General features: G+C 42.8%; 1 protein-coding gene and 1 pseudogene across 1 annotated transcript; both read right to left on the bottom strand.

Moving 5' to 3' along the window:
- Positions 1–8,499: 8,499 nt before the first annotated feature.
- LOC133504181 (5S ribosomal RNA) lies at positions 8,500–8,618 on the bottom strand (annotated as a pseudogene).
- Positions 8,619–18,238: 9,620 nt separating this feature from the next.
- mafaa (MAF bZIP transcription factor Aa) lies at positions 18,239–21,803 on the bottom strand. Its single transcript, XM_061825117.1, has 2 exons — positions 19,898–21,803; positions 18,239–19,104 (listed from the first exon to the last, which is right to left on the bottom strand). Exons 1-2 carry the CDS (start codon positions 20,824–20,826, stop codon positions 18,972–18,974), a joined length of 1,062 nt encoding a protein of 353 aa, XP_061681101.1. The 5' UTR covers positions 20,827–21,803; the 3' UTR covers positions 18,239–18,971.
- Positions 21,804–22,433: the final 630 nt, after the last annotated feature.

Below are 22,433 nucleotides of genomic sequence, written 5' to 3'. Positions count from 1 at the left end.
CCATATTACCCTATCATTTTGAGCCATATTAAACGATATGACGATCACTTCTAACTGGCAACAGACTCCCTGACAGATAGACGAGGAGGACAAGTAACCCAATCAAATATTCAAAATGACTGGTCCATAATTGTTCGATTAAAGGAAAAGAAAAGTATATGTGGCGTCCTCAGGGGGACCCATGCTAGGTGAAGTACGTCAGGGGTGTCCAGACACCGGTGGTAAGTGGGGGAAAAGCTCCTTTCTCTGATTTTTAGTTAACAACGTACTAAAAATCATTTGAAGGCCTGTAGTGAAGGAGAACCTAAGCATTCTTCTTAATACGTCTAGGTGAGCTCAATCTGTGTACAGTTGGTTTTTTTTCACTTTGTTCCTATATGGTATTGAAACACTGTCAACCTGAGCAGTAAAATATACAGAAGAGATTTACAGTTTAAGCATTTTTTTTGGACATGAAAAGAACAAAGATTTGTGTCACAGAAAATGAGTGCAGTCTCTTTTATCATTCTAAAAGCTGGTTGCAGACGGTCCTGACTGTTGTTTGTGCCTATGCACCAAAGAGTATTTCAAAGTATACACCCTTACTGGAGTCCTTAGAGGGACTGCTGAAGGCCAAAACCTGCAAGGGCATGATTGGAAAGAACGCCCCCACGCCCGATAAAAACCCAACCAAGTGGTGTTCTGTTATTGGACTTCTGTGCTCATCACTGATTGTCCATAACAAACACCATGTTCAAGCAAAAGGGTGTCCACATGTGCACTTGGCACCAGGACACCCCATTGTTTCCATCCTGTCTAACTCTTCTTGAACTTGTTCTTTCATTGGTAAAGGGACTCAGCGTGGAACTAAGAGAGCATAAGGAACAGCGCCATATTTTCAGTTTTATCTGAGTTTCCTTGTTGCTTTCCAAGCCCTGAAAACACTTTTGGGAACAACGTTCTATATTGATGGCTCTACACATGTTTCTCTTCATAAACTGACGCTACTTGCTGAATCAGGTTCAGTTTTATTAAAGCAGGGCATCCCATTAATGGCATTACTAGGTTTGACACCACATAAACATTTTTCCTTGTTTCTGTTTTGTCAGTTATGATGTGTGCACTCATGACGCCTTAAACCTCTAATGGACAGTTATCTGGACCTTTAATCTCCTTAGGTGGTATCATCAGCCTACCATCTCGTGCTCTAGAGCAGTGGTCCCCAACCTTTTTATCACTGCGGACCGGTCAGTGCATGGCAATTGTTACCGTGGACCGGGGGGGAGTTACGTAGTTTGTATTGAAAATCATTTGTAATTAATATCAAATACAATAAACATGATAATGAATAATAAAAATAAAATAACAATAAATAATAAAATATATAAAGCATAAAAAATACACATGAAAAAATAAAGAACAAGAACCAGCCATTCCACATTTCTTTCTCTTTTATCTAAATATACCTACACAACATATCAACTTTTTTTATTATTATTATTAAACTGCATATATTATTATTTTTCAACAGCAGAAATAAATTTGTTAGTTTGAACCATCTCCACAACCCTAGCACTCTCTTAACTGGTCACTAGAGTAACGTTTAAAAAAGCTTTCAAAATAAAATACAAATGGAATGAATTTAAAGTGCATGAAAATTTTAACTCACCATAATGCTAAATCAATGGAAGCCCTGAGCTTGTTTCTCTGCAACAAGATGGTTCTTTCTGGGGGTAATGAGAGACAATGACACCCGAAGTGTGTTGCTTATGTCCAGTCTGTTACGTAGTTTTGTTTCGGTTCCTGCCACTCCAGAAAACCCCGGTTTACAGATATGTCAAAAATGGCAACAGGGTTTTCAGTGCGTTGGTGGCGATCTCCTATTCTGCCATGATATTAATCCACAACATTGGCCAAGTTGTTGTCTCGAAAATACTTTTAAAGCCACCGTTGACCTCCAGCAGTTGATTTTCTTGTTGCACAGACATGCTGGATTCACTTGGTTTGTTGATAAATGTGTTGTGGATCCATTTTGGTTGGGATGTAGCGCTCAAACTCTTTTAATAGCAAAGACAGGTGATCATGCACCAGCAGGAAGAATGAAGGCTCAGTCTCACACAAAATCCCCGCTAATGTTTGAAACACATCAAATACGTCCCCAAAAATCCAGTTTGGCTTTAAATCCAGCTACTTTATCTGTCAACATGAAGACCATTGTCATTTTCCATTGAGGAGGCTGAATATGTCGCTCATGTAAGTCAGTTTTGCAACCCATTCTGCGTCACTGAAATGTGGTGCCAGTGGCGGTGACTTTCTGAAAGAAATCATTGCAGTAATTTATTTAAATTACTGCAATGATTTCTTCCTCTTGTGAGCGATTTCCCTCTGGATAACCATTTTATTTCTGTGTATAAGAGAAGGGTCCGCGTCCATCTCTTCACAAAGCTCCTCAAAAAGGCGCAAGTTAAGGGCATGTTTTGATGTGGTTAATAACTTTATTTTTCTTGAAAGTTGTAGGCTCTTCTTCAATCTCTTCACTGGGCCTTTTCCCCGTCGAAAATAAATTTTCAAAAGACGTGTTTTTTCTAGCTTGTGGGGGTAAATTTGGCTTTCAAGTGACCAAGATGTAACCCGGAGAATCTAGTCATTTTTCAAAATAAAAGATTTTTCAGACTCGGATAATAAATACAATGGAACTAATTAATTATAACTTCAGGGGCCTGGTACCAATTGATCCATGGACCGGTACCAGTCAGCAATCTTGTGGTTGGGGACCTGTGGTCTAGAGTAAATAGAAGATGGAATAGCTGTGACTGAGGCTCCTGTGTCCAGTTTAAATGTCACCCTCTCACCATTGAGGGTGAATTCTTTTAGCCATTCCTCTTCAGTTCCTCCTGAGTCAACCATCCCCATGAAAGTTGTCATTTTCTGTGTCGCTGTACACTGTTGTTTCAACTCTTTGAGATGATCTGCAGGTCGCAGCGAATGTCCTTTCTTTTTGCATTTGCGACTCTTTGCCTCTTTGGCTGGGCACTGTTTCCACGGGTGTTGTGGTGATTTATCACATCTTTTAAATTTCTCCCCATGATGTGGCAGACTGTCTCTATTGTCCTCCCTCCCTCTTTGTGTTTATGGCATCCACATTAGCACCTTTAATTTCTGTATGTGCCCCTCGTAGAAGTTGCTGTTGTTTCCAAATTTCTTTCTGCTGGCCGACCAGGGTAATTGTGTTTGCCAGCGTCAGGTCTGGGTGTAGCAGCAGTCTCTCTGACAGCCTGGAGTCTCTTATCATTTTCTCCTTTAATGCAACAAATCTGCAGTGCTCTCTGTTTATGTACCTCTGTAATAAAGTTCTCTGCACACTTGGCTTGTTGCTGCTGTCTGCTTTTAAACTTAGCATGTTCATATATAACATTGTGTTTACCAACAAAATGTTCATTGAAGGCTTTTGTCACCTCTGCATAGGCTGCTTTTTGCTGGTACGTGAATGGTAATGTACTGAGAATGTTGTCGTGTTTGTCGTCCATTACATACAGGAGGGAGTTGACTTGATATTCTTCTTCTTTTCCATTAAGTCCTGATGCAAGTCTGAACCTCTCAAACCGCCTTAGCCACTGCAGCCATGAGCTGGTTTCCTCATAGTTGAAGTTACCAGGAGATGCGACAGAGAATATCCGGGCTCCGGTACGGGTCTGCTTCGTATACTGTGAAGCTTTAGCTTTAACGTGGCCAGGAAAACGGTATCCATAGGGCGATCTCAGACGTTTTTCTTTTTCTGCTAATACTGCATAGGATCTACTTTATATCCACAGTAAATTGATCCCACTTCTGACACCATGTAAAGGTGTTTATCGTTATAAAAGTTTTCTCCAGACACTTTAGGTAAGTTGAACACAACTTCCTTTTACTCGTGCTTCATAAACAACAGTCACCCTCTCAATCTTCTTAACATAACTCAAAGGCGCCACCTAAGGTCAACATAGGACAATTTACTGTGATTAATGCAACAATGAATTCTGGTGTATATCAGAAAATCCTGTAGGAGAACATCCGGCCATCAGTTCGTGCCTTCAAACCCAAGCGCTATTGGAGGATCATACAGTAGGACAACGATCCGAAACATACCAGCAAGTCCACCTCTGAATGGTTAAAAAAAAAAATAATTAAAAAAAAAAATATATATATATATATAAGATTTTGGAGTGGCCAAGTCAAAGTCCAGTTTTAAATCTAATTCAGATGCTGTGGTGACTTTAAGCGAGCAGTTCATGCTAGAAAACCCTCCAATGTGGTAGGAGGTTCAGGGGGTAATTACTTTTTTAGAGTGTCAGAAAGGTTTTTTTTTGTTTGTTTAGTTTTGGGTTTTTTAGAGTGCCTTCATAAATTGAATTGTCATTTGAAACTGCATTTTGTATTTCATTTGGTTGTCTCTGATTGATGTTCAAATTGGTTTGATGTTTTAAAACCTTTGTGTGTGATAGATATGCTCAAAAAAATAAATTAGGAGGGGCAAATACTTTTTCACAGCACTGTATTTTAGGCTCTCTCATGTAACTAACTGTGATAATCAACATATTAGACACAGCTCTCAATTGGATGCAATAAAGTTCTACATTACTGCAAGAAACAACTACAATTTAATTTTGTTAAAATAATACCCCTTTAACAGTGTTTTCTATTGGGATTTATGATGCTGTGCAAGTGTTCCTAACGTTGGCATAGTAACGCGAACACCAACCTTGATACGTATAATCCAAACAAGATCATCTGAAGGTGGTGTTACAGGCTCAATCTCCAAGAATGTTAAGCTGTAAAAAGTGCTCATAACATTATTGACATTTTTGATAAATCACCTGCTTGCTGTTAATGGTCATGGGTTATTAATAATTTCTACGCCTCCTCTGATGATTGAGTTATTGACCCAGGGCGACACACCCCTGTAGCACATAAGGACCTGAATGGGTGTAGGAGTGGGAGCTTGCGGTTGTGGGAGGTTGTGAACGGGGGTATTGTTTCCCGCCCCATACACCCAGAAAAGCAATCTGGCACAGGTGGCGCGCTGTTGTGACCCCTCAGCACGTGTTTGCTTTCAATGGCTCCATACTGTCACACACAATGTGGTATGCACACACACAGTCTGACATGCTGCATGCTGCGTAGGCAAATTCAAACATGCTTTTGCAGAGAAAAATATGCTCAAGCAAGCAAAACAAATAAATAAATAAATAACTGAGTCCCATTTTTGAAAAGTGAGCATGGTAACAAACAAACAAATGTATAAATGAGAAATGAGAAACGGTAAAATGAGGTGCTGCTCACCGAGAAAAGAGCAAGCGCTGAATGGCAAATAGTAGAATTAGGTTTTTGAGGGGAAGTGGAAATAAATTGACTTTTACAAAAGATAGGTTATCAACGACGAGAATGTTCCATCTATCTATCTATCTATCTATCTATCTATCTATCTATCTATCTATCTATCTATCTATCTATCTATCTATCTATCTATCTATCTATCTATCTATCTATCTATCTATCTATCTATCTATCTATATCTATCTATCTATCTATCTATCTGTCTATCTATCTATCTGTCTGTCTGTCTGTCTGTCTGTCTGTCTGTCTGTCTGATTTCAGTGTTTTTCAACCACTGTGCTGTAACACACTACTGTGCCGTGGCATAGAGTCTGGTGTGCCATGGGAAATCATCATTTCACCTAATCGGCAAAAATGAACCAGCAGATAATGTCGCCGATTGTCCATCTTGTCCAATGATAGGCAGTGTAATCATGTAATACGCTTCTATATCAGCAGGTGGCAACAGGTAATTAATTACTATGATTAGTGATGCGTCATTTGGTGGTGAAAATGGCATTTTGCTATGGAGCTATAAAGTGACAGTGATGGAGAAGTTTTCAAAAAGGAAGGATACTAACTCAGAATTTAACTCTGGACCAAATTCTGACTCAGATGAACATCCAAGTATGAGTGTAGGTCAAAAGAAACCAAGGACGGGTTGCTTGCAGCAAGTTTCTGGCGTGAGACAATATAGTGTAAGCTATCTTTCATTTGGATTTACTCTCACCGGGAATCCAAAGATTATGACTCCGTTGCATTTTTTTCGCCTTTGTGCACACGTGGATGAACGGGCAATGTTGATGAGAAAAGACACAAATAAACGAGAAAGCCCTTAAAGCTGGCTGTCACGTTGCTGAACTTGTAGCCAAATTTAAAAAGTCATACACTGTGGCAGAGAAATTAATGCTTCCTGCCTGTAAAGCCATTGTAGCTAAGACGTTACCAGCAGATATAGTTCCTGTGTTGAATGATGTTGTGTGCAAGGCGAATTTTGTAAAAGCACGACCCATGAAAAGTTGCATATTTGCATGTTGCACCAGATCATTTTGTACCAGGGCGTAAAGAATGAATTATAAATTATTAAATAATGTTTTTTTAGGGTGTCTTATTTTGAAAGATAACCACTTCTGCTCTCACTTAATTTCCATCCATGACTGTTTTTCTTGCATCAGCAATCCCAGCTAACCCTTGTAAAATGAACCAGAAACAGTTCACTGGAAAGACAAGACAACGTTTGAGGCATCAGAGGGGTCACAGACAGCTTCCAAAAGGACAACTGCATTTAAAAGAAAGTACCAAGGTTCCTATCTGTGCAGGTAGTTCAGAAGCCCTACACACGCTCTTTGTAATATGCGGTGACCGATTTGCTAATGAAGCTATGAAGCCATCAAAATTGTGCCGCCACATGGAGAAAGAAAACACCCAGCATTGAAAGAAAAGTTCCTAAAACATGTTAAAAGAAGAACATGAAGGACAGAAACAGTTACTGAAGGCAACTACTTGAACAAATTTATTCGGACTAAAACCATTATTCCTGGTCGCGGATCGCATTGCTCAAGCTAAGAAGTCCACTACTACTGGGAAGAACTGAATTTGCATACAACAAAGGACATTTGCAGCAAACTTTTCGGAGAGGTTGTCTTGACATGTGATCTAATATGTCACTGCACTGTTCTGTGTAAATGTGTGTGTCAATAAAGTTCTTCCTTTTTTCCGGTTCCATGGTAACTGAAGTGAGCAGTGTGTTTCTTCCGCCATTCAAAAGATAAAATAAATGTTATTCCACATGAGATGGCTGTGCCAACAGGTTATGGCCCCAGGCGAGATGTCAGTAATCGGTGGGAGAGACTGTGTTTTGACGGAGACGAGCGAAACTACAAGCAGTGGGAGACGAAGCTGTTAGCTCACATGCGGCTGTTGGGGCGAAAACAAACTATTCTCATGGAACCCGCCATGGACAACGTGGAGGCGGTTACTCCAAAGAACGAGGAGGCTTATGCTGAAGTGATTCAGTTTTTGGATGATAAAAGTTGATCCCTTATTATGAGAGATTAACCTGACGACGGGAGAAAGCCCTAAAGATATTAAGGGACCATTACGCCGGTAAGGGAAAGCCCCGTATTATAAACCTGTACACTGAGTTAACGTCCCTGCAGAAAGCTGAGTCACGGACTATATTATTCGGGCTGAGATGGCAATAACAGCACTAAGAAATGTTAACGAAACACTCAGTGATGGACTTTTAATTGCCATGGTGTTGAAAGGAGTACTCGAGGCTTATAAGCCATTTTTCATCCATGTCACTCAAGGAGATGATAATTTAACTTTTGCCGACTTCAAGACAAAACTAAGAAGTTTTGAGGACACAGAAAAGTTTCACACTGGTTCTGAGGACAATATCATGAAAGTGGCTGCACCAATCTCAGATTGGAGAAGCAGAGAAAAAAGCACGTCAAGATATTATTTGTTACACATGTGGCGAAAAGGGATATAAGGGTCGTGTGTGTCCAAATGATCACCAGAGAAGGCTGACACAGTTTTGTGGATATTGTAAAAGTTCGATACACAAAGAGGCATCCTGTCGACGCAAACAGAGGGACAATGTGAAACAAGGAGCAGATGACAACTACGAGAAACATGCATTCAAAGTGAGTGAATCTCAACTTGTTAGCCTGAAGCACAGGGGACTCATGGTCGACACTGGAGCAACTTCGCATATGTTAACGGCAATAGAGAAGTTCTGAAGGTTTGATGACTCATTCCAACCCAAAGATCACACTATTGAACAGGTTGATGGCACAAGAACAAATGGTGAGGCGCTGAAGAGGGGCGATGCCGAGGTGACACTGGTAGATCGTGAGGGGAAGAGGATCAAACCCATGCTGAAGAAGGCACACTGCGTTCCTACGTATCCACAGGACATCTTCTCAGTGAAGGTGGCGACGACCAATGGCACTTCAGTCAACTTCAGAGGTCGCAGTGAACTCATCCACAAAAGTGGGACCAGGTTTGACATTAAAGAGTACAATTTCTTCTTCTTTTCCATTCGGCTTGTCCCATCAGGGGTCACCACAGCGCATATTTAATACACGCATATTTGTTTGGCACAGTTTTACGATGGATGCCCTTCCTGACGCAACCCCTCTGTATTTAGCTGGGGAGAGAAGCTTACAGCACCTGGTATTCCCAGGCGGTCTCTCACCCAAGTACTAACCAGGGCAAAACCCACTTAGCTACTGAGATCTGACGAGATCGGGCTTTCTCAGGGTAGCATGGCCGTAAGCACATTAAAGAGTACAACAGACGATTATTTGAACACTATAAATGATCTGACAGATGACAGTTGTAACAGTTGTAACGATATCCAGACATGGCACAGAATCCCGGGACACTAATTAAGAAGATGTTTGTAAATTCAAAGATGTTGTAGAGGGAATGCAGATTAAGAGTAAAGTGGATAAATCCAAACTGGGTTGTGACATCTGCACACAAGGAAAATTTGTTCAAACCAGGAATAGGGAGCCAGATACATGCAGAAAATCACCACTTGAGCTCGTCCATGCCGATCTAGCTGGCCCTGTTGATCCAGTTGCTAAAGATGGATTCAGATACACGCTAGCATTTACTGACGACTATTCAAATTGTATTATTGCAATACAATTGTATATATTGTAATAATTGTATTATTATATCTATTTGTGTATTTCCTGAAAGCTAAAAGCGACACTGTAAAAGCGACAGAAAGATTTTTCGCTGATGTTGCTCCTTATGGACGTGTGAAGTGTCTTAGAACTGACAATGGCAAAGAATTCACAGGAAAAGAGTTCCAAAGTTTGCTTAACAAAAACAGCATAAGACAAAAGTCCTCCGCATCATATTCGCCTCATCAAAATGGCACGGTGGAGAGAAATTGGCGAATCTTATTTGACATGGCAAGGTGCATGCTCATAAAAAGCAACCTACCAAAAGAGTTATGGACTCACCCTGTAATGACTGCTGCAGTAATACGCAACAAGTGTTTCAATTACAGGAAGAAACAAACCCCTTACTTTATGTTAACAGGAAAGAAACCTAACCTTTCCAGGATGAGAATATTTGGGTCAACATGCTTTGCATACAGACATGACAAAAGAAATTACTTGCGATGTGATAAAATAATTTTTCTGGGATATGACAAAAATCCATCATATTTAGTCTATTACCCAGACACAAAGAAGGTCATGAAGAATAGACTTGGTCACGTTTGTTACAAAGAATGTTGTTGAACATGAAACCCAGACTGATCAGACAATAACTTGTGATGATGATGTTGATATAAGGAGAGATGAGTCTTCCATGTCAGGTATGGATATGACAGACCAGAGTGGAAAAGAGAGAGAAATTGCTCAGACAGAAACTTCTGATGACCAGCATATTCAGATTGAGGGAGGAGGTTGTGAGTCTCGATACCATAAAAGAGTTTTTACCTCTCTGACTATGTATCCGAAATAAGTGACAGATAATATAGGCTATTTTTACAGAATGTACGATGTACCCCAAACTTTCAAAGAATCTATTAGTTCACCCAACTCAGACGTTTGGACTAAAAGTATGAAAGAGGAGATGGATTCTCTTAAACTCGTCTACCAGAAGGTAAACATACAGTTGGGGGGTAGGTGGGTCTATACCCTCAAAACTAATGCAGATGAGATAAAGGTTCCCCCCCCCCCCGAACCCCAGTCTGGTCGCCATCCATGCCACCAAACGCAAGGCATCCAGGTGGACAGGTCAGGAGGACAACCCGGACGCCAAGCACCAGGGTCCCCACGGAGCGCTTCGGGCGGACGACCTCTGTGAGGAACCAAACGACGAAGCAGGAACCAGGCCGAGGCAGGCAACTGCTCTGGACGAGAACCTCCCACGCCGTGGTTGCGAGACGACCAGGGACTGGTCGCAACCGAGGCTTGGTCAGGAGGCAGCCGTGGATTGGTCACCAACGAGGCCAGGTCCTGAAGCGGCTGGGCGCCCTCAGGAGCGAAGAGGATGATGGAGCGCAGGACCAGAGCCATGACCGCCACCATCACAGCCATCCCGAAGTCTCTCCAGCTCCAGGGTGGCTCCACAGAACTCCCCAGCTCCTCCTGGACAGGAACCAGAGAAGGGGGCGACACCATCGCCATCACCACCTCCTGGACAGCAATGTGAGAAGGCGGCGACACCATCGCCATCGCCACCTCCTGGACAGGGACATGAGAAGGCGGAGGCAGCATCATCAACTCCACCTCCTCCTGGACGGGACCGTGAGGCGGCTGGGGAACTGCCGCCACCTCCTGGACAGGAACGTGAGAAGGCGGAGGCAGCATCACCAACTCCACCTCCTCCTGGGCGGGAACGTGAGGCGGTTGGGGAACCATCACCACCTCCTGGACAGGAACGTGAGAAGGCAGCGTCAGTGTCACCATCGCCACCTCCTGGACGGGAACGTATGGGCGTGCCCGTTGCCGACAGAGCAGGAACGGGGAGCAACCGCGTGCAGGTCACCAACAGAGCAGGAACAGAGAGCGACCGCGGGCCGGTCCCGACGAAGCAGGAGTGTAAAGCGTCCGCGGGCCGGTCGCCACTGGTACTCCAGAGCACGGACGAAAAGCGGCTGAGGAGATGTCGCCACCTCCTGGACAGCAACGTGAGGCGGCATCGGGTCGGTCCCCACTGCCACGTGAGCTTGCAGTGCATCCGTTGAAACAGCAACGTGGGCGTGGAGCAGTGGCGAATCCGTTTCCAGGGCAACGTGAACGAGAGTCGGCAGAGAGTCAGTCGAAACTGACACGTGGGCGGGTCAGTTCCAACTGCCGCGTGAACTCTGCTCGGAACAGCCAAAACCTCGACGTGGGAATGGCGAGGAGGTGGGTCAGTTTCCACAGCTACGTGCGCTTGGCGAGGTGGCGAGTCCGTTCCCACTCTATCTGCGCCCGCATTTCGTGGCAGAACGCCTCGTGATTTGGCGGCTCCTCCTCCCTCTGGGCTGGAAGATTCGCCACCAGTGCTTTCCGGAGGCACCGGGGAGCGCCCGGCCGGGGCGTCTCCTCTGGCCGCCACGCGGAGGTCCCGGGTAGATGGCCAAGCGGGTTCCCTCATACGGATTGGTGTACTTTAACCTACCAGGCGAAGACGCTCGGGTGCTGGAAACGCGGGGAGGTGAAACAAACTGACTGGGATGAAAGATCGGACGAGTAGATTCATAATCAGAATAATCGGAGTCGTACTCCGGTAGCCGGTCATACAAATCACGGTCCTCCTCATTTTCCGAAAAGTCAGAGTCCAGAAGAATATGAGGAGCCGGACGGGTCGTGTTTGGAACGTATTTATACCTCGCTGGCGGAGCATAAGACACGGAAGCGGAGGACGTCAGGGAGCCTACCCGGATCGGCAGACGGTCTACCTTGCGTCGGTCCCGGCGACGCCGGGTCTTTCCTGCTGGGTCCTGTGTTGGCCAGTTCGTTCTGTCACGTCCCATCGGATCGGTGGTAGGACCCAAATGCAGGACTCGGACGATGCAAGGTAGTTCAAGGAGAAACGTTTATTATATGCCGAGGTCGGGGATCGAGCAGGCAGTCCGGTGCAGCAGCGGTAGTTGGGACGTCGGGCTAAGAGAGCAGGTGAGCGGGCAGGCAGGAGTCGGTACACAGGAGAACAATCAAAGCAGGCAGAAGTCACGAAGGAGTCAGGCTTACAAGGTTGGTCGGAGAACAGGCGAAGGTCGGTACACACAGGTTGACGATCAGGAATACCGGAGCACTCGAACGGGACATGAAGCTCAACGAACTGGCGGGGACCAATCGTCATCGGGGTGATATAAATACACAGACTAATCAGCCCGCCTGAGACGCAGGTGTGCGCCTCAATCAGCGCACCCGCGTAGGCACCCACACAGCTCGTGCTGGAGCGGCAGGATCATGACAGCTAAAGGTCATAACCAAGTTATGGGAGTAGATTACAAGGAAACATTCTCTCCAAGTGCAAATCTGACTTCGATTCATGCTTTGATGCAAGTGGCAGCACAACATGAGCTTAAAATACATCAGATGGACATTAATACAGCACATCTACATGGTCTTATTGACTGTGAACTGTATATTGAACAACCTGAAGGTTTTGAGCAACACTCAGACATTGGTTAAAATGTATGTCAGCATATAAGTTGTATAGAAGATAAGTCGAACAGTCTGTATAGCACGAGATCAAGTAGGGGTGTTGATGTGTGATAACATACGTCACTGCAGTGTTCTGTGTAGAATGTGTGTGAATAAAGTTCTTCCTTTTTCTGGTTCCATGGTAACTGAAGTGAGCAGTGTTTCATCCTCTGGTCAAAAGATAAAATAACGAAAGTTATTCCACGCGAGACGACTGCACCAATAGGTTGGAGTAAAACAGGTTGAAAAAACATTATGCTTTCGGCAACACAATAATAAGAATAAATGAAATAGCTGGCGACATCGAAGCACAGTTACTTGAGAGGATAACACATAACGGTTATCGTTATGGTGAGTTGAATTTTCATGCATTTAATATTAATTTATCCATTTTCTGAGCCGCTTATCCTCATGAGGGTTACAGGAGTGCTGGAGCCTATCCCAGCTATCATCGGACTGGAGGCTGGGTGCACCCTTAACTGGTTGCCAGCCAATTGTAGGGCACATGGAGAAGATAACAGTCGCACTCAAAATCAACCTTGGGGCAATTTAGAGTCTCCAATTAATGCATGTTTTTGGGATGTGGGAGGAAACCGGAGTGCCCGGAGAAATATCTATATGGTAAAGATAAATCCACACAATTTTCTGTGAAATCTTTTAGACATAGAGGATCTACACCAGAAAGATAGGGGCACGCTGAAACCCTCATTTCAGTCTTTGACTCCAAGTCGCATGCAGTTGTGAAAATGCTATTTCTCAAGACAGATTAGTGCTACTCCAATGAGTGTCTGCAGCACATCCGAGAGAACCAGCAGCCCCCCTCATGTCAACAAAGGGAGATACGTTCCACAATCACGCAACTCCCCTATATCCACCGTTGCGGCCCAGACACACAAAAGACGATATAAAGTCTGAAATAGAGGACATCTTTCACACAGACACCTCTTTCAACGGACACAGCAACATGCAGCATGTCATCAGAACTCATGGGACCTCTGAGCACTGCAAGACGTGAGACAATTAGTGAATGTTGTCCGAAATAGGGCAGCATGGTCATTTGTGCATTGGCCTCCCAGTTCTGAGGGTCAGGGTTCAAATCCTGGTCCCACCTGTGTCGAGTTTGTATGTTCCCCTCATTCCTGTGTGGGTTTTCTCAAGGCACTCCGGTTTCCTCCCACATCCTAAAAACATGCATTCATTGGAGATTCCAAATTGTGCTGAGGTGAGATTGTGAGTGTGACTGTTGTTTGTCTCTATGTGGCCTCTGTGTGACCGGCTGGGAATCAGTTCAGGGTCTACCCCGCCTGCTGCCTGATGATAGCTGGGATAGTCTCCAGTAATTCCATAACCTTTATGAGGATTAGCGGCTCAGAAGATGGATGGATGACCACATGGATACCAACAAACCAGGGCTCCTTTGGATTTTGGATCCAAAATGCAAGAGCCATCTTCCTAATGAGAAACAACCATGCCCTCACAATAGCCTTATTCCCGTTCTTGTTATTCATGAATTAGCCTGCTGTCGTTTTCATTTCTAACATTCTGGAATCTCATCATCAAAACTGTTGTTATTCATAACCCACTCCACAGTACTGTTTTTTTGCAAATCTAGTGAATGGGCCATTTTCAATTTGGGAGAAGTAGATTTCAATAAAAGGGTAAGAAGTTGATGACTGTAACTGGTCTACGCTCCAACTGATCCTTTATTTATTATTTATTGTCACAGCAATCAGCAAATCTTCTTATATCGCCTTCTGATCAAACATTCAGGAGTGATTAGTCCAATTTTAGATACATTTCTGTGAAAGAGACATTTCTTCACATCCACTCGATCTCACTCACTGCCTCCACATGCAATTCCCTACTCTCCGCCCATGAGCACCCTAGAACCAGATCACAGAGTAAAGGATTTGCACTTCTTCAACTTAAAAAAATAATAATATTCAAAAATAAAGCATGAGACAGTTAGGAAATAATATTAATTGATAAAACATTTTCTGACAGCTACAATGACAATGTAACAATGTACAGCAGGGGTCACCAACGCAGTGCCCGCGGGCGAATGTTAGCCCACGAGGACCATATTAGGTGCCAGTATGTTCTAAAAATACCATAGGGCACAAATTGTTACTATTATTCGTGCTTTAAATCCTGAATCCGACTTGCTTATGTGAATTAAAATTTTAAAATACCTGTAATGTCATTTACTACAATAAATTAAAACTAAAATATTTCATGTACGTGGAACGAACTGAGTCTGAAATTTGCCGCAAACAGGTCATGTAGCCCTTCATACGATCGGTGCTCACGAAGTAGCCCTCAGCCTCAAAAAGGTTGCTGAGCCCTGATGTACAGTATATAAAAAAATGTTGTCTGTTCGAAAGAGGATCATTATAAAATGAAAAAAATAGGCAATGGTGAACAATGTTAATCTAGGATGTTAATGGGCTAATTGTATTAGTAGTCAATCCATCCATCTATTTTCTGGACCGTTTATCCTGTCAAGGGTCATCAGAAAATGGAATCTATCATATCTGACTCTCGGAAAAAGATTTTGGGATTAAAAGATAGACTACATTTTGGACAGGTTGCCATAGTTTTTCAGGTCACATAATGAGACGACCATTCACACCGCCACCAAGTGGGAGCTGAACCCACACTGCATGCACAGAAATCAGGCCAATGTAACATTTCAACACCGATGCTAGTACATTCAAACCAAGCATTAAACATGTCAAACTGATGGAGGTTAAATATTAAAATACAGCACTATTGTCTCATCATAGAGTCTTTCGGTTTTCAAAGTACATGAATTAGACCAATTGTAACAAATTTTAAGGGATGGTGTAATTGATACGCACGTGTGTCTGTGTAGATGGTTCATCTGGAAATAATTTGATCACTAACAGAAGAGGCACTTGTAAAAAGCAAATACATTTGGCTTTTTTAAGATGATTAAATATCTCCCATGCTGCAAAAGCCACACTTGAAGTCGTATTTTATTATTTTTATTGAAAGATAAAATTGTGGTGGAAAATACTGTACAATTCTTGCATAATGGTAAGTGCGTAACAGCTTAAACAGCTTTAAAAAATCATGTGAGTTGAACTATTTGCACGAGTTGCCCGTCAAACTGCATGTAAAAATGAAGAAAGTATCCTAACTACTTATGATACCCATTACAATTTTCCCTTCATGCAATTTCAAAATTTGGAACACTTTCATAAATTCATACATATTCACGTCTCAGAAATAACATCACCGATCCCTCTGGTGTATTGCAACAACAAAATTTAGCTTTCTTCATTTGGTGCTTGTGTGACAGAGAAGGAACGTTTGTAAAACAACACCCTATTCCACCCCCCACCAAAAAAAAGAATAACTGGAAATAATAAAAACTGATGTTTTTTTTCATGGGAAAAGCCTACAGTATTAGATAATAGGGGAGAGTTCTATGCATCCAAAAATGTCATTACCATCTACAGAAAACAAATCATGAAAATGGATTTAATCATGCCTAACGGCTCATTTATTTTCACATTAAAAATCTAAACAATAATACTGTACTTAATATTACTGTATTTTCTTCTTTTAAAAATTACATCTTGATGGATAACAAAAGCTAATAATTTAAATACTCATATAAATAAAATTCATCTATTTTCAAAAGGAAATTCTAGGGCCATATCTTCACTATGATTGATCAAAGTACATGAAAACAACCCATATATGCAGAGGTAAAAAGAAAGATAGGGGCACGCTAACGGCTCATTTATTTTCACATTAAAAATCTAAACAATAATACTGTACTTAATATTACTGTATTTTCTTCTTTTAAAAATTACATCTTGATGGATAACAAAAGCTAATAATTTAAATACTCATATAAATAAAATTCATCTATTTTCAAAAGGAAATTCTAGGGCCATATCTTCACTATGATTGATCAAAGTACATGAAAACAACCCATATATGCAGAGGTAAAAAGACACTGCCTTCGGTGACTCCTTCAGACAGACAGAGAAGACATTGTCCCACCCCCTGTGAGACACATTGGACCTGATTTACTGTTTCTCAAACACAGACGCATTATACTTTGTATGCAGTACGCATAAAACAATAAAACGCATTTTTCCCATACAAGCATTTCCTTTGAGTCGTGTCCGGCTGTCACACCGCTCATAATTTGCCACACTGAGAGTAATGAAGACGTTGCCAGACACACAAAAAAAATGATCTAAAGTTAAAATTGAACTGGGGGTAGAATTAAAAACATACCAAAAAATAAGTTTCACAAATCAGCAATGCAATTGTTCTGAGTTTGATGAGTGTTGAGAATGTTGAGAATTCAGTACTAATTCATTACTACTTTTATCTGTTCGGGATGCCCACAAGTATGCAAAAATGGCTAAGAAATTTGGTAGCGAGTCGACATTCAACTGAAAAATTGTGGACGTCGAACTAAATCTATTTATGTAAGAATATCAAAGGAGGCAGGTAGTAGTTTTGCTACTTTTATTTTTACTCTTAGATTCTGCAGTAAAGATACATATGAACGCAGTTGCAATGCATCCAATGCATTGCTGCACTGCGGATGAGTGTCCGTAAACACGTTTTCCCGAGCACCCACATGAAAAGTTGGAGAAAATGAGCCGCCAGTACGCAGCTAGAGGGCCGAAGTGTCAACATTTAACGTCGGCTCCAGCGCAACCGTGGCATGCGCATCTGGATACTGCCACGATGGAGGAGGCCCCCGCACTGCCCGCCAGTGACAAGGCTTTCTCACTCGCACTCCCTCGGCGTTTGATGCGGGCAGGAATAAGCAACGAGCAGTGTGAGATGGGCATCGCAGATCCAAGGTGGACAGGCGAGGAGAACCGGGGAGAAGGACGCCCGGAGAACGCCTGAGTCCACCTCAAGTGCAGGTGAAGCACGGGAGGCTCTTTCGCACAAGTGGAACAAATTGAAACGATGGCGTCAGGGGAATGAGAACAGCCTTGTGCCAGCATCCCTGAGCAGCGCAATCACCAAAAGATTAAAGAGAAGACAAACATTGAAACGACTCGTAGCAGCCACGTTAAGCTTTTCCCACGTCAAAACTTTCTCTTTTCACTTGAAAATAACCGAAGAGCCCAAAGGAAAGCAACACAATTCTTTGCTTTTTAAAATCATTCCATAATTACCTTACTGATGAAAGAAATGTTTATTGTCTATAACCGATCGTGTCAGAGAGTTCATAAACGAGTCTTGTATTAATAGCATGTTTACTGTTTTTAAAAATGTAATTCGAGATCATACGTCATATTTTTGTGCATTTGTGTAGAGAGACTTAATTTCCTCGTGATAACTGAGAAGCGCAATGCAACGAAATTAGTTTGGATATTCTGTTTAAATAATATGTAGCCTTAACAAAAATAAAATTCAAGGTACAATACATTGAATAGTTCAAGTGTATTTAGAAATGTCCTAAACAATTAAATTTGCAATATATAGCCTATTGAAGTTTTTTTTTTTTTTACAATGACGACAGCAGCAGTCTGATAGAATTGGAACACGTCTTTTTATTAAATATTATGAAAACATGATTCCCAACAACGTTCCACTTTGTTGCCTTTTCACTTCTCGACAGTAAAGAGCACGTTTATTGAATAAATATATAAAATATGTACAGATATACATTACCAGCACTGTGCAGAACTTTGATTTCTTGACTTTTTCAATCAATCGCTCCAATATTGATCAAGTCAGGATTTGGACTCAGATATGAAAACATGATTCTCAACAACGTTCCACTTTGTTGCCTTTTCACTTCTCGACAGTAAAAGAGCACATGTTTATTGAATAAATATATAAAATATGTACAGATATACATTACCAGCACTGTGCAGAACTTTGATTTCTTGACTTTTTCGATCAATCGCTCCAATATTGATCAAGTCAGGATTTGGACTCAGATTTTTAAGACTTTGATTGCTAATTAAAAAGACCTGAAAAGAATTAAGGAAAGGGCGGTTGTTGATTGGATAAATTAAATGGGGGGATGGGGGGAATCATCCGAAAAATAGGAATATATTCTTTTGAAATGAATTCGTGTTTTTTTTTCATCTTATACGTTTAATTGACCCAATATTTTCCAACACCAACCCTTTTATTTTCCTAGCCAATCGAACATTTCTACACAATTGCACATACATTTATCAAGGCAGATGAAACACACGAACAATTGTTTTATTGTTAGCACAATCATTTGTGGACTTGTTCCAAGATCAGTAAACGCCGAAACTGACGGAAAGTCATGGTCAAGCCGATTATCAGACACTAAATCTTATTGATACAACCAGGCAGCAGGATAAATTACTAGACTTTTTTTCGTTTACAAAATATTTAAGGAAAAACAAATCATGAATTAATGATAGAGTTTTACCCGCGAAAGCATCAACTATCATCACACATAAACTCGTTAATTGATTAAATGACTCTATTTTTTGGGCTCAGAAGTTTTATGACAGAAAACATGAGGCTCCTCTCGGTGCAGTAGGCGGTCTTTGATATGACACGTTTTGTCTGTATTACAGTACGGTGGACAACGACGATTTGCATGCTGTAACATACAAACATTTGTAATTAAGACATATTTTAATCAAACAACAAACGCAATTTCTTTCTAAAAAGGGAAAATGTAAAATAAGTACATGTTGCTATTTTATCTACATCTTATGTACACTTGGAAATAAATACAGTCTAAAATCTGGCTCAGCAAATCTCTTTAGAAAAACTGATTGAAAATAGCCGTTAAATACGCATCCCTCTTTATTTTATCTTATGTTTTTTGGTTTTTTTTTTTGTTTTTTTTTTTGCAATGAGAAGATTGCGTTGCATTTTAGTCCTTGTTCCACTCGGGTTGGATGTAGGTAAACATGAGATCATGCCCACGCCTTACAAATCAAGGGATGAGGAGGGGGAGGAAGAGGAGGACGAGGCTGATAGAACCATGCTGTCCATACATATGAAAGTAGTCTGGGTAACAGGAGATTACCATACATGTCCTGCATGCTGGGTTGCAAAATGAGAGAACAGATCGCAGTATTAAAATTTTATTTAATTAGTCACTCACCCTTTCTATATACGTTTAGGATGATGCTAAATGTAACTTTGATTCAACTGGACCAATAGACCAGATTAGACCAGATAAGTGTCGTGTTCCCACAAAAACATAAAAGTGACGAGTTGTAGGCTTAAATAATAAAGTATTAAGACTCAAAATGGGCTCATGGATTCCAGCGTATAGTGCATCAAGTGCTAGTTCCGGGGTTAATTCTCCTATCATCAAAATCTAATCGAATCGATGAATAGGCTTATATGTATATGTTTTTATGTATAAATGCGTCTCTCACATAAAGAACTCCGCCTGTTTCCCGGACGGATCTCTGGACTTCGGGGGGACACCGGGCGCACTAAAGGTCCGGGTGGCCAGCTTCTCGTACTTTTCCTTGTAAAGATCCCTCTCCTTCGCAAGGCGCGCCACGTCCTGCTTCAGCTGTTCCACCTGGTTCTGAAGGCTGCACTTCTCGGTCTCCAGCATGTGCCTCTGCTGGACGCGCTTGAAGCGACAGGACTGTGCGTAGCCTCGGTTCTTCAGGGTGCGCCTCTTCTGCTTGAGGCGGATCACCTCCTCCTTGCTGAAGCCGCGCAGCTGCCGGTTAAGCTCTCGGACGGTCATGCTCACCAGCTGCTCGTCAGAGAAGCGCTCCTCCAGACGGGTGTGGTGGTTGTGGTGGTGATGGTGGTGGTGATGGGGCTGGTGGTGGTGACCGGCCGAGGCCGTGGACAGGTCTTCTCCTACGTACTGCTGGCCACGGAAGCTCTCGTAGGACTGATGGTGGTGAAGGTGGTGGTGATGATGATGCGCGTTCCCGATGAGAGCTTCCACTGCGTCCTCTGGGGTCAAATTGAGCGCCTCGGGGCTGATGTGGTGCTGGTAGCTGGGGATCCAGTACAGGTCCTCCAGCTGAGCCTTCCCCCCGTTGTGGTTGCCGTTGCCGCTGCTGCTGCTGCTGCCGGTGCTTGGGACCCCGCTGGAGAGACTCTGGTTGGGCTGCGCACCGGGGCTCGGGGCGCAGAAGCTGGGCGAAGAAGGCACTGAGGAGCAGGGTGTGCTGATGGGGGTGGAGGAGAGGGAGCCAGACGGGAGGCGGTGGCAGTAGCGTTCAGCCTCCGGGGGCTCCTTTTTGACCTCGAACTTCATTAAGTCGAAGTCGTTGACATATTCGATGGCCAAAGGGCTGTTGGGCAGCTCTGCGCTCATGGCGAGGTCGCTGGCCATGTCAGTCCATGCGACGGCTTCCGTCCTCACAGCCAAACCGACTGCAGGCACGCCTCTCCAATGCAGATTGGGAAGAGAAATAAATATACTTGAAGGGTATATAGATAGCCAATATATATATTGCAAGCGCGGCTCGGCGTACGAAGCTGCTATTGTACGGGCCGGCTGATGGGTGGAGAAACTCCCCTCTCCCAACTTTTATATATAGCGGTGTCAATATACGCATGCATATAAATGAACTTGTCCACCTGCCAGTTTGCGTCTGCTGCTGCTACTCGCTGAAAACTTATCCCAGGTCAAATGCGCACTTGAATACCAAGAGCCCCCCGGTGGGTGAAACTGGAAGCCGATGAATTTGGAGTCTGTCGTGTCCTTGCTTCACCTCGCTGTCTCTTTCCAATTTACAGTCCTCTCAATCCTTCGCTTGATTCATTTCCCAGATATCCTTCTTCGCCAAATGTTCTTTGCAGTTTGTGAGTGTTTGGTCGCGAACAAAGTCACTGCAATCAAAGTTTCTTTCTCACAGTTCAATCACTGCACGGGTGGCGCTCATGTAGACGTGCGCCCGAAAAGTCCATCGCGTAAAGGCAACCAAAGTTTGGGCTCAGTCTGATGTTCAGAGGACTTTTCCTGCTTGGTGGGACAGGAGAGTCTGGTCCCGTCTATTTCATGCAGGTAGTGTTGTACTTACGGCTTCGATCCCACTAACGTGGAGACTGAATGCAGGACGTGACAAATTCCCCTTTGTTTTTGCTCCCCTAACGCTTTGTGTTTTTCCCGGTGCCAACGCGCACTGACACACTGAGGTGCTGAAAGCCAATGTGCACTTATAAAGGCAGCGAGATCCTCCCATACGAGAGGTGTGACTGGCCAATGGGAGGGGACCGCAGACGTTTCTTTGCATTGGCCTTGAATGAAGCATTTACTTCGACGGACAGGGGCCGAGCACAGCCGAACATTGTCGAGAGAGCGCCTGAACCGACAGAGGGAACAGGTGCAGCAGACACCCCCCCCCCTCTAGTGACCGAGCAGGTGCTACTGCATGCCCCCCCCCCCCCCAAAAAAAAAAAAAAAAAAAAGGGGAGAAGCGCTTTGAAATTGTAGTTACGAGGGTGTTCTAATCGTACGGGGAAAAATCTGACAAAGATTGCTCATTAAGTATTTCACGGGACAAATTGTGACGAATCCAAATATTTGATTTGCCAGATTTTAGAACACGCACTGGTCATTGATATACAATGGAAAGACATTCTGAATAAAGATGCCATTTTCTACACATTTTCGTTCAGTCAGAGAGTTCGTGTCTTTCGCCAATAAACTGATGGTTCTCGCACAATTACTGTCTAAACTTCATTATCACGTCATATGATAATAATTTCGCAACTCCCACCACGACAAATGAAATTAAGATAGACGGAGTCTATAAAAAATCTATAACGAAAATCCTTATATATCAATAATAAAAGATTAAATTGTCAAGGTGATAATATTCGCATTTTTTAATCTGCCAGAGAAAGGTGTTTTTAATTGTAATAATGGACATTTTGGAGGCTATGTCAAGCTGGTGATTTCAACAGCAATTTATTTAAAACCGAACCGAGTCGTGT

Source organism: Syngnathoides biaculeatus, chromosome 7 (genome assembly GCF_019802595.1).
Source record: "Syngnathoides biaculeatus isolate LvHL_M chromosome 7, ASM1980259v1, whole genome shotgun sequence".
Classification (NCBI taxonomy): Eukaryota; Metazoa; Chordata; class Actinopteri; order Syngnathiformes; family Syngnathidae; genus Syngnathoides; species Syngnathoides biaculeatus.
This window is presented reverse-complemented; position numbering and strand designations above follow the sequence as displayed.

Excerpts from the sequence above, each read along its gene's own strand:
- mafaa (XM_061825117.1), bottom strand. The coding sequence starts at position 20,826 with ATGGCCAGCGACCTCGCCATGAGCGCAGAGCTGCCCAACAGCCCTTTG. Across the intron at positions 19,105-19,897 it reads AAACAGGCGGAGTTCTTTAT|CATGCAAATCGTCGTTGTCC; the intron begins GTGAGAGACGCA and ends TGTATGTTACAG.